General features: G+C 35.0%; 1 protein-coding gene across 1 annotated transcript; it reads right to left on the bottom strand.

Annotated features, from left to right (window-relative positions):
• Positions 1 to 341: 341 nt before the first annotated feature.
• On the bottom strand, positions 342 to 13,008 carry LOC107016109 (MACPF domain-containing protein At4g24290-like). Its single transcript, XM_015216595.2, has 7 exons — positions 12,421 to 13,008; positions 9,436 to 9,674; positions 7,265 to 7,442; positions 5,804 to 5,872; positions 4,772 to 4,958; positions 4,111 to 4,277; positions 342 to 1,230 (listed from the first exon to the last, which is right to left on the bottom strand). The coding sequence occupies exons 1-7, from the start codon at positions 12,685 to 12,687 to the stop codon at positions 556 to 558; spliced, it is 1,782 nt and encodes a 593-aa protein (XP_015072081.1). The 5' UTR covers positions 12,688 to 13,008; the 3' UTR covers positions 342 to 555.
• Between the last annotated feature and the right edge of the window lie 350 nt (positions 13,009 to 13,358).

Below are 13,358 nucleotides of genomic sequence, written 5' to 3'. Positions count from 1 at the left end.
TGATTAATAGCTATCTGTACTCATCATTAATATCTTTTATTACACTACTTTAGTAGTCAATGTTGGTTGGAATTAGCTAGTACTAGTAGTATTAAGTTTGACAGTTTTTTCTTATAATCCGGTGTCATAGGGGCTCCAGTTAATGCAGTTTAAATGCCAGATACATTAGTTGTATAAAATATTTGAAGTGTACAAGGGCAAAGGTGTAGTTGTTCTATATATAAAGAGAGAGAAATGCTAGTCTTTAAAAAAATTTGTTAAACGAGATACAAAAAAATTAAGACAACATACTTTGAGGGACACCTGGAATTTTTCCTAAGGTCAAGTTAAGAAGCCAAAAATCATTGTAAATACGAAATAGACTATAGACAAACTAATTTAATTGCCACACTACACAGAAATTTCCCATTTCCTTTCTTTCTTTCTTTCTTTTTTTACAGGCTGCGCATTCATACAAGAGAAGTTCCCAAAATCCTATTATTTATTTTTACAGATACATACATAATAGCAAAAATGCTAAGCAATTTTTTTTGCTTCTTTTTCTCCCCCTATACATTAGCCTTGGAATGACTCCTCTTCATCTGGCAAGACAACAGCTAGTAAAGAGAACTTAACACGAAGAGAAATCTTAGCCTTGTCCACTACAAGCCTAGCCCCGGACACCATCCAATACCCAGGTTGATCCTGGGGTCCTCTCATCATCTCTGTCGTATCCACAAACTTCAAGAGTCTTCGGGTTTGTGCTGACATTGGAGGTCCATCAGGATAAAGTGCAGAATTTATGTGAACTTCAGATGGTCGTGGAGGTGGCTTTTGAGCCGAGGAAAAATGAGAACTTATAGTTGAGATGATTCCAGATTTTTCAGTGATAACAGGAGAACCATCCCACTCAGCTCTCTTTATGACTGTGGCACCAATGACTTTAGAAAACTGAAGGCGTAAAAAAAGAACATTTCTCAGACCAGATTCTCTAACTTCAAATTGGGCCCCCGTGACAATGGAGAGATCATCAGATTCTATGGGTGCGGTGCATACATGTGAAAAACTTTTCCATTGGACTTTCTCATGATACCTTTGGTCAGAGGAGCTACTCGCATAGTCATATGATTCATTTTGAAGCTGAAGGCTTTTTGGCAAGGATGAAAGGTGCTGCAAATGGATTGCTAAGCAATTGTTTCTTTTTCCTTCCAAATACAATCGGAGACCGGTCACTGGTTTATCCAGATCCACCTATTAAAATGGTACAGCCAAGGAGAACTTCATTTTTTTAAAAAAAAAATAGACAGAGAAAATGTCAACATACTAAGCATTGATTGGCTGTACATTAGGCAACTATCGTTCAAAAAAGTCACAAATGTAAGAAGAAGCAAAATGTATAGACCATCTATCAACACAATTTAATCATGGAAAGTAGACAAAAATGTAATTGTCGATCCCATTGTGCTTCTCACGATCCCTCTCACTCCTCGTGCCCCCCAAAAAGAGAATTAGAAGGGTGTGAAACTACAATAAAGACTACACAGCCGTTTATCATCATAATGTACAAAATTCACATACTAGTCCTCAGAACTATCTCCAAAAGGCTGTTCATAGTTAAGCTAGTGTCAAACTGAAGCATACTAGGGAAGCTTGGCATGCATAGAATAAGTCCCCAAAATCTGGAAAGGATGAAACAGAATGTGATCACAAAATGCAAACCTGAAATAAGGCAGGCTCCTGGAGACACAACCATACACTAGAAATACTTGCATTCTACGACGCAAGGCCACACGAGTAATTTGACCAGTAGTATATTGATTAATCATCTCAGCAGCAGAAACACCACTTAGAATGGAACACAAGTTTCCGAATCAGTAGACATTGACAATGAAGGCACTGATAGCAGTGCTCCATTAAAGTTGAGTTTTAATGCAAAGAGCTGAATAGAGTCCTACCTCAGCGCCTAACAATTTAAAGATAGAAAAGAACCTAATAAAGTTGGTGCTTTGTATGTTAGTAACAGGAAGGATCCTTATATTTTCTAAATTAAGCAGGTAGGAAAAGATACGTTTCATCTTCTCATAGGGTTGCCAATTTGTGACAAAATTGGGGAGCTTGATGCAAAGTATTTTTGATAACTGATGAACAATACAAACAACAACAAACCCTGTGTAATCCCACAAAGTGGGGTCTGAGAAAGGTTGACCTTATGCCTACCTCAGAGATTGTTTCCGATAGACCTCGGCTCAAGAAGAAATAAGAAAAATAGTCCAAAAAGAGAATCACCAAAAGTGCAAGCATAACGAAGCATTCTAAACAATAACTACAACAGAATAATACAATCATCGAAGTACAAGAAATATCATATCGTAACAGAAATCGAAGGACAATAAAACTATAGGAGTAATACTAAGACTACTATTATGAATAAATAGCAAGACAATTCACTACCACCTACCAACCTCCTTCCCTAATTTGTGTCCTCCATAACCTCCTATCTAAGGTAATGTCCTCGGTAAACTAAATTAATGTCATGTCCTGTCTAATCTCCTCTCCCCATAATTTCTTCGGCCTACCTCTACTTCTCCTAAAACCATCCATAGCCAACCTCTCACACCTCTACAGGGCAAACATCTCCTTTTCACATGCTCTAACCATCACAGTCTCGCTTTCCGCATCTTGTCCTCCACCGAAGCCATTCCCATCTTATCTTGAATATCTCATTTCTAATCATGTCTCTCCTAGTATGCCCATACATCCATCACAACATACTCATTTCCACATCTTTCATCTTCAGAACGTGAGAGTTCTTGAATGCCCAACACTCCTATTCTATCCTGCATCACTTATTTCAACTGCAGCTCCAAATGAACTTCTTATTCCACTCTTTATTGGTTCTATTAAAGAAGTGATTAGAAGATGGAGTCAAAGAAGGGTGGGTTACAAATAACACAAACAGTTGATAAATACATGGCGTAAGGCACCATTGAACTTTTGAGGGTGAAAGAAGTCCATATTTCACATCCAAGTGATCATATTTCTTAATTGTTACATTTTCATGCATACATGATACTCCTTTCTATATATATGAAGTTCAAAATCAGTCCTTCACCTAATTACCCAAATCTATAAGAGAATCAATAGGTGATGATTGGACTCAATTTTGTAGAAATGGAACTGCATTACATTGGTTTCCTTTTTTTCTTTTTCTGCCCTTGACATAGGGGTGGGCGTTTGGTTCTTCATTTATTGACATTATATTTGTTTTCATTTAAAACTTGAAAATTTAAATGGGTCATGTAAATATTTTGAGTCAAAATTCAAAAGTGTCTAACTATTATTAATTAAGCAATATAATTTAAATATTTTTAAATTTAGTAAACAAAACTTCGGTTCTTCGGTGCACCGTAGTTTCGGGACCCTTGCACCGAACTCCGAACCGAAGAACCAAAGTTCCAAAAAAATAAAACCAACACCGAACCGAAACATTGAAGAACCGAAACCGAAGAATCGAAATTTTTCGGTTCGGTTTTTCGGTATTTATGTCCACCCCTACCTTGACATATCAGAGTTCGTTTGCAAAATTTATTTTCTCATACAATACTGCAACAACACCATGAATAAGCAAGAACTGAGGAATTTAATGCCTGTTCAAGTAGGTACCTATATTTATCATTAATTTTTGCAATTCCATAATCCAATCCATAGAGCAATGTTTCAACTGTGTGCATTTACTATGTTTACCCTCTTCTTCTGTCGTATGCTTTACATCAGCCTTTTCTCTAACATAGTTTAGCATTTGCATGATATAGCCTCATATCAAAATATATAAACATATGATTCACTTTGAAAAAAGAAAACAAAGAATCTACTACAAACTCCTTTGACAGATGGAATAACTTCCCAGCTGGTAATAAGTATCAAATCGAGCATCGTAAGAAACAGTTCAATGAAAGAGTATTTCATGAAACCTGGTAATCTGTAAACAATGTTTTTCTATGATCTGATAAATTCTAACACAGATCAGAAACTGGATTTGACGTAAAACATTTTAAAAATGAAAATTCATCAACATAATTCATGAAGTTAACATAGCTTCCCAAGTAATAGATGAGTAAAGCTGGAGATTACCAGATTTGTATTAACATATAACTTGGGTCCCATTAGACTAAACTTCAGAGTTGCACCACTTTGCTGCTTCCTCTCTGGACCAAGAGGAAGTTCACCGAACACAGGTCCCCATTGCCTTGGAAGCTGGAACTCCAAAAACTGATAAAGCTCTTCAATTGGTGGTTTATCTGTATGCCATATACAACGTGAAAGTCACTTTTGAGTTTTGCCCTTCTGCACGAATATCTAAAAGATGGTTCCTGTGCAAAAACACTCAAATCATGATATTTGCCTCCCCTAGAAGCCAAAATAAGTGAGGAGCTTAAAGCTTATATTCTTAAACATCTACAGCCATAAGTTCACAAGAGTAATCTTGTTTCTAGTAATGTCAGGAGTTGTAGATTAATGGATTTATGAATTGTGATAATTTGGAATTGAGTTTCCTCCATAATAGTCTAACTAATTAATGTGTCCAAATATTAACTACACTTTTGGCCAATTCAGGGTTTTGCTACATTCCTTTATTTAACTCTATTTTGTATTTATTTAGACAGATCTTTCTATCATTTAAAGCCAAACAAAGATTTAGCTATACACTTAAGAGGCAAGCAGCAAAGTGTTTTTGGTTAAGATGAATCAGGAAACAGCAGCACATATTATACAAAAGATATACAATACTCACAACGCATGTACAAGTTAATCGCATGGCTCAAAAAACCACTGCCATCAATCCCGCTCAATAATGATGATATTGGAATTAATGACACTGAAATCACGTCTGGTTCAACTGGAACAGTTTGGCACCACCTTTTATGTGGGATATTTCTGATACGGCTTCCACCTCTCCTCCCCCAGAGGAATGTAATATCCTGATGTCAAAAAGAAGAGATAAAAGTAGGGATTGGTAAAGGAAATGAGAAGGTTATGGACAACCAAATAATTAATACAATATTGAAAATGAAGAAACAGAAAGAAACTTGAATATCAAACTGGAAATGGAAGGAAGAAATGAAATATCCACCCAACCAGAGTTTGAAAAGGCAGTTAAGGGTTTCACTGATGGCAACAAAGCGAAAATCAGAGCAATCAGAAAACCTAAATAAGAGCTAAAATGAAAGTTTTGATCTCAAAAAGAGCAGAGTCAAACCATAGTAGTTCAGTGGATGTTCTTCATATACAAAAGAAAAAGGTTGAAAAATCAGTTTGACTGACTAATAAACCCTCCTCAAACTAGAAGCAGACAACACTTACTTACACTAGCAGCCCAAAAATGTATAAACCCTTATTTTATACTACAAGAGAGAGAAGTGACTAATGAGAGAGGTGTTTTACCCTGATTGTGTTCCATAGAATTTTCCCTTTAGCTTAAGATCAAAAAGAAAAAAAAACAACCTGCGTACCCACACCGCCCCACGTGTTCTTCTCCAAAAACATTCTATATCCGCCCTGCAAAAGCTCTAATCGTACTGCCCCGCAAATACTATAACCCGCACCACACATTGCCATCCCTAAAGTACACTCTACTCTCCCCATACCCTACTTTGTGGGATTATACTGGTATGTTGTTGTTGCCTTTTACTGGATTAACCTGGGATTATCCATAACAAATCACAGTCGAGTGTTAATAAAACATCTTCAACCAGAAACTGGCCAAGCAACTACAAACTTTAAGGATGAAGAAACTTTGTTTACTAGTATTCAGAAGACCTGTTACCTCTTTGTGAAGATGAACTGTTGATGAAGTTGAATCCATAAAGGGCAGCTGTTGTTCTCTATTAGCTAGCTGAAAGCAGTGAAGCCAAAGTGTTAAAGTAAAAAATCACAACATGCTTCTGGTTTTGTTAATTGCGAGGCTAACACAACTCCACAGTAACCCTTTTCTTGAAAAGTACCAACAATTTTAAGAAAAATGGTCCATCTGCTAAAACTCTAAGAACCTAAAAGCCTGGATAAAAAGAGACAACATTTAAGTGACAAAATCTATTTAAGAAAAGAAAGCCAAACAGTATAGAAGTGTCTGTCGCATACAAAGAATACTAATGATTCTAAGTTTCACAAGTTCATTCTCATTGCAATGGCACCAAGAGCAGAAGAGAAGTTGAGGCATTTCTGCACTGTCAAGTTTCTTGATGGAACTTTAAGTTCATTATTTGAGTAATTCCATAGTATTGAAGTGCAGAAAGATTGTGCACAACCCAAGTTTTGAAATGAAATGCTTACTGTCCTTCCGTTAAGAATAGGCAGCATCAGAGATACTATACACACTCCCAAGTACAAAATTGTCATTCATACACAGTATTAAATCATATAAAAGTGACACTTTTAAGAAAAATAATATCAGCTGATAAAGGAATAGTTAGTGATAAACTTTTCACAAAAGTATATATTCAGGAGGAGGAGGATCGAACTTTTAGGAAGTAAATCGGAAGCAAAACAATATAGCTTGCGAGGATTATATTTATAATCTGAAGACCAAGTAAGGGTTGAATTACCATAAAGATGTAGAACTCTTTTGCTAATTGACAATAGAGGAATTTACACATTATTTTCTTCTCCATGGTGTCATTTACTTTTATTAGAATCTAGACTATTTACATACATCTCTGTTATTCGGTAAAACCAGAACCCGCTCTCTTTTTTTTTTTCCAATTGGGTATGGGAGATGTAGTGGTATGGAAGTAAAAATCTCTAACTGCATACACTGAAAAAAGTATGCACCTAGATAATGCGCTCAATCAGAGGAACTTTACCAAATAAGCAACAAAAAACGAGAATTTGGTTGCTGTACAAGCAAAATATAGATGGCCCAAATTTCAATGTGCCCAATAGATACTCAGATAACTTGAAGTAAAGAGTCAATCATCACCAGTAAAAAATTTGAAAGAAGCAAAGCATGTGATCAGGATAAGCAGGTCGAGCCAGCTTTGTTGAAGTTTCCAGAAACAACCATGATCTTCAGATTGCAAGATACAATGCTATTATAACTTGTTATCAAAAGCTAAATAAAGATACTAACAAGCGTAGAGAAAACAGACTATTTTAGATTTAACATAAAATGCTAAGGCTGGAGAAAAAAAATATTGCAAGGAAATGTGATCCAACATTTTGGACCACTGTCTGTGTGTGTGTGAGAGAGAGAGTGGACATCAGAAACCATTCACCCATATGTACTCACCAAAGTAGTGCTGGATTGTACATTTGCATTGCTAAATCTTTCGTCTGCCACTTCTTTCAACCTTTTCTGTATATCAGCAGGCTGAAGTGTTGAAGAATATTGCTGTTTGACATATACAACATCCTTTCCACCCATCTTTACACCAACAATAACATGGGTACCATATTTCTCAATAAACCTGGAAATTAAAATCGTCTCCAACATTGATGTAAGTCTAAGAATTGATGTTGAGTATGTTACTAGGTAATTTGATTTACGGAAAAGGACCTAAAATACCCTTGAAGTATTGGAAATGGTACAAAACTACCCTCTATCCACCTATTGGCTCAAAAATGTCCTTCCATTCCACCTATTGGCTCCAAAATACCCTTGTAATCCACCTTTGTGTTCAAAATTGACCACTTATTTAACGATTTTAAATTTAAATTGTTTAAATATTATTAAATACTTGGCGCTCAACTATTCGTTATAATTTAATTTATTAATATAATTTATAAACCAACCCACTAATTACTAATTAAACCCCACCCAATTAATAAAACAATTCTAATATCAAAATCTCCCTAAATACTACTAAAACACAACGAAATTACAGATTCCTGAAAAAGACATCCAAAATTATTCGAGTCCAACCCCCAATCAAAATTTAGGTTGAGCCGCTTATCTAGAAGGACACTTTCAATAGGATTCTCTTTCAAGTTTGAATTCGAAATCATGATTAAAGGTAATGAAGTAGTACATCCCGAATTAATTCATGTACTTTTTTCTACATAATTTTATAAATATTTATGATTTGTTTTAAATATTAAAACTATAATATATTATTTTTAAAAAAATTATCTATTAAGTAACATCACATAATTGAGACGAAGGAATAATTAAGATGAACATAGTCAGACTTCTAAGTTTATTGATAATTTTTATTTAGACACTTGAATTATAATATATTTTGATTGATGAATTGAATGTATGATAACGTACTTCTATAGACATTTACGCCTCAAATTTTTAGAAACATTCATTGGCAGTAGCTTTTCTGTTGCTGCATTAGTAATAGGGCGAGTTAATTAATTGGGTGGAGTTTAATTAGTAATGGGTGGGTAGTGGTTTGATTTATAAATTTATATTAATAATTTAATTATAAGAAATAGTTGAGCGTCACGTATTTAAAAAAATATTTAAATAGTTTTTAAAATCGTTAAATAAGTGGTCACTTTTGAATCCAAAGGTGGATGACAAGGGTATTTTGGAGCCAATAAGTGAGTGGCAAGGGTATTTTGGAGCCAATAGGTGGATGGAGGGTAGTTTTGTACCATTTCTAATACTTCAAGGGTATTTTAGACCCTCTTCCGTATGATTTATCTTCAAATTGCAGGCCACAATATATGTTTTTATTATGTTGATGAAGTAAGGTGTTCCATTAATAAAGCATCAAGCAGATGCGATGTGTTTAATGTGCAAAACTTAGTTCAAATACATATGTAGAAACTACACTATGACTAGAGAGCTAATGAATTCAACAATTTATCAATACTATTAACAGTTACAATGTTGTTCCAGCAAAAAAGAATTACAAAGCAACTAGTTTTGAGGGAATGCATCTTTTGCAGGGCACAATGTCACTCCAGAGGCTCACTATAACAGTAAAATGTTAGCAGTCTCCCAGTCCTTGGCCCTTGGCATCTCATCAGTTGATCGACAAGATAATTACTGGTGTGGAAACATTCTTTGCGGGTAAAAAGCTCTGTTATTATAAATACACTGTCATTAGGTGCATTAAAGGATCTTCCTTCTACTTATCCATGCACAGCTCTAGAATAGGGGAATAACTTCCATGAATGCCTTGGAAATTATCAACTTGCTATATTCAAGAACCTCCCAAGGAACCCAACAAAAATCTCCACAACGAAGATATATAAGATTGGAGGTATTTAAGAAGCTGAGTACCAGAAAATTCAGAAATAAAAGGGTCCCGACATGCTTACGACTTCTTATGAGCAAGCTCTATCTCATTTGTTCATCGATGCATTACAGTTTGTAAACCAAATAAAAAGAAAAGAGGAAAACACAACCATCAAAAAAGTAGGTAGAAAAACATGAGCAATGATTTAACGGAAGAGGTTACCTACACCTGGAGGAAATAAAAGAATTAAATGCAAACCGCTTCTCACCTTGTCAATGCTACTGGATCCCAAGATGAAGGAATTGCTTGTTTAACATGATCACGCAGTACAACTTGAGCCTTCTCTAATGCAATGTTATAGAGTGTTATGAAGACCCCATCAAAAGCAAGAGCTTTCGTGTAGGCAGCGTCTTTTTGCCAACAAGTGGTATATTCAAAAGCAGCATTGAAATGGCCCGATGGAATCTTACCAGAAAGGGATAGTTCCTGATTAAATCGCTCGGACATCTAAAAAGATAAAGGTAATGTCTTAGGAAAATTAAAATTGAACTCAAAATTAAAACTTATTAATCATAATTATATCATCTTTTCAGTAGAAATTGACTCCTCTTCCTCACCTCAGAAAATCCTTTTTTTTTTCTTTCAGTAAAAGGGTTAATAACATGAAGGTAAAGGCACCAAGGAAGTGAATGGATACCCTATATTCACAACTTTTTTTGATAAAAATAATAAAAGTATTTAATATGTGGGCAAAGTAAGCACCAGGATACAAGGAGTATACCAATAGTAGAAAACCTACAAAGTGATAGGTTTTTCAAGAAAGACACCCAATCATCTATTTAAAAAGGAATATCATGGGTGCATCAAAAGGAAATAAGGAGCAAAGGACTACTTGTTAGCTGTACGAAATTCATTTCTACACCTCAAAAGCTCTCTTATTTCTCTGTCAAAACAGCCCACATAAGTACTAGAGCTGCGACATTCCACACTCATTTCAGTACCCGGATCACCCAAAAAAACCCGAACCAATTAAGAATTAACAACTATATGCATAGCAAAAACCTAAAAATGATTATTCAAACCTCAATGAACTGATTACAAGGAGCAGAAAACCTTCACAAAGCTAAGGTTGCTAAGCGTCCTCTTCTATCTCATGTACTAAATTGTTGTGTTATTGCATATGGAAATCAATGCTTTATAAAACTGCATGGGACACCATGAGCTTTTACATAATAAGCAACATAATTTGTTGTGCTAAAGTAATATGATACTGATTCGAACGCACCTTAGCATTTTATGGCTCTTTATTTACTATAAGGTTCTTAAAAACTGAAAATTTTCATATCTCTTTAATTTATAATGATCTTTTAAACTACTAAAGTCACTAGGTCTCATTTAATTCAAGTAAATGTAACAACCCTCGTAGTCGTTTTGAGTTTTCTGAGTGTTGTCCATGTTTTAACACTTTCCCTAGCTTCTGTATATCATTTTGTGACTAGCGGGATGGGTAGCATGAATTTTGAGGTGATCAGATGAATATTGGATGAGATTCTGAGTTTTGAAGTTTGACAAAAGTCAACATTGTATGTTAGGCTAACAAGGTCAGATTCAAGTTGTGAGTTTTGCTAGGTCCAGAAGGTGATTTTTGACTTTGTTAAGTATTTTGCATGGATCTAGAGGTGTTGAGGATTGCTTTGAATCTTTGGGTAGATTCTTGAGTTTTGGGAAAGTAAGGTTTGACCATGGTCAACTTTTAATCAAGATGACTAGGATCGGTCATTAGATGATTCTAACATGTCCAGAACAAAATTTTAGACCATTTGCAAATTTGATTTGTCTTTGTTAGGTTCCGAATGATTTTTGAGGGTTCATTCAGAGTTTCGGTTGATTTTCGCCTTAGTTGAACTATTGTCATCCGGTGAAGTTGAGTTCCTTCTTCAGATTTTTGAGGCTCTGGTCCCATTCATGAAGGATGAAAATGTTGACCTTTGCATTTGCGAGGTGAGGGTCATAATCGCGAAGAAGGAGAGGGGTCCGGATTCGGGTGGCGTTTGGGGGTGGGATGTCAAGTATGCGATAGGTCTAGGTTCGACTATGAGATGTGTTTGCCATTAAGGAATTACACCTAGGAAGATTTTAATTTAATTTTCAAACTTGGACTTCAAAACTAGATTTTGGAAGATTGTGAGCTAGGTTTCAGACAATCTCAGAGAGGTTTGCTCAAACATATACTTCATGCATTTTTATCAACTCCGAACCATTTCTCCCCATCTCTCAACATGCATATATTTTCTCACCCCTTTTAAAATAAATAATGAACATTAAACGGAGACTTGCCTCAGATTCATTGATTGCCAAATTCCCTTGATTTCCAGCATCCCCTTCTTCCCTTTCTCTCGTTGAGACCCTCCATTGCCTATACTGCAAAAGAAACTATCCTATCTCATGGTGAAAGCACTAATCTCCCTCTATTGCAATACAACATTTCCATTTTTATACTACTTTTGCAACTTCCAAAACTTCAAATCCATTAATCTATTCAACTTTTGAAGTTCTGATGTAATTTTTCCCCATCAACTTGTCACTTTATTAATTTAATATTTTTCTTCCATTATCGCGAGAATAAGTTAAAATAGCTTTCTTTATAAGCTTCCTGGTTAATCACCTTAATATCGTTAAGAGGAAATAGAGGGAGTAGACTAGTGAAAAGGTCCAGATTTGTCACTAAAATTTGTGAAATGGCTACCATCCGTAAATAGTTGAGGTCAAATATATTGTATGGTTACATGATCTGTCAAAATATGCCATTATTCACTAATGACAAAAAGCATTTCAACACGACGCTTTTTCTGAAACAAAAAAGGCTCAAATTTGTCATGGTCCAGTTTTTGTCTTTGTATAATGGGCATATTTGATTCAATCTTGTAAGAGTAGTGGTATATTTGGCCCCAAATATATTAACAGATGGCATTTGGACCATGTCTGAAAGTTCAGCGGACCTTTTCCCCGGAAATCACAAATTCATGAGTTCTAAATTGGGAATACAGCAGGAACAACTCATTGATTCTACAAGATTGACCAAAAAGATTTTGACACTAAACCACAACTATATAGAAATTACATAAAAATCAGATAAATATTCATGATTTTTTTCAGATGGAGTTCAAGACGATTTAATTTTGGCAAACTTAAAAGGAGCAGCTCTACACTGAAAGGTAAGATATATAATAAGAAAGAAATTGCAAAAAGATACCTGGGAGAAAGAGAGAATATCAGAAGTAAATCTCATGCGTTCGCCTTTATCGCAATTGATAGATTTGGGAACATTTTGAACCAAAATTCCACCAGGAATAGAAATGTCTCGCACCTGATCATGGTCAACAGAGATCAACTGATAATCCTTACAAAACTTCAACCTCAAATCATCCACTATATCAAACCCTAACCCGATCGCCTTTACTGCTCCTTCGGCCACCTCTCTAAGTCTCATCGCCGTTTCTTTGTTACTACTGTTCTCCATAAGTATAAATGAAATTCGTTAAACCGCTATTATTAATGGTTTAACAACTGTAGAAGCAATTATGGATGATTATTTCGGTGATAAAGCAACCGGAGAAACGTCGTGTTGACTGATTAATATACAAATGTGAAGTGTTAGTTGACAAGAAGAAGAAAAAGTCTTTGGGTTTGATTAGGTGAAGAGAAGAGAGGGAGTTGGGACAATGGCTGGCCAGTCAAATCAAGTGTTCTTGGATGCTGTGATGAGCAAAATAGAGGGAAAAGTATCAACCAACTCTTTAAAAAAAAAGGTGGCAACTAAGGTCAAAGTTCCATATAAAATAATAACTAGTGAAGAAAAACCTAACATAAAAGATTGTATTATACAACTAATATAAATGTTAATGCAAGAAGAAAGAGGGGAAAGGGATAACTATTTTCTTTCACTTTTCTTTTCATCTCTTTGTCAATATATTGAAGTGGCTTTTTATAAATCAAAATTACTTGGTCATTATTATTATTACCAACTATTGTTTGTACTTGTGCATGACGTGAATATTTAAAATGTCACAAAAAATATTATGAAATTTATTTAATATATTTTGACTTTTTCATTATAATATTATTTTAATAGTTATGATCAACTACATTTTTTATGTTATAATATATTTATGTTAAGATATTATAAAGCAA

Source organism: Solanum pennellii, chromosome 4 (genome assembly GCF_001406875.1).
Source record: "Solanum pennellii chromosome 4, SPENNV200".
In the NCBI taxonomy this organism is placed as follows: domain Eukaryota; kingdom Viridiplantae; phylum Streptophyta; class Magnoliopsida; order Solanales; family Solanaceae; genus Solanum; species Solanum pennellii.
The sequence above is the reverse complement of the archived record's forward strand: the minus strand, read 5'-3'. Positions and strand labels throughout refer to the sequence as shown.

What these genes read in the sequence shown, in the direction of transcription:
- LOC107016109 (XM_015216595.2), bottom strand. Translation starts at nt 12,687, where the DNA reads ATGGAGAACAGTAGTAACAAAGAAACGGCGATGAGACTTAGAGAGGTG. An exon ending in GATCCAGTAGCATTGACAAG is followed by an intron (nt 7,443 to 9,435) that starts GTGAGAAGCGGT and finishes TTTAATTTCCAG; the next exon opens with GTTTATTGAGAAATATGGTA. An exon ending in GATTAACTTGTACATGCGTT is followed by an intron (nt 4,278 to 4,771) that starts GTGAGTATTGTA and finishes TATGGCATACAG; the next exon opens with ATAAACCACCAATTGAAGAG.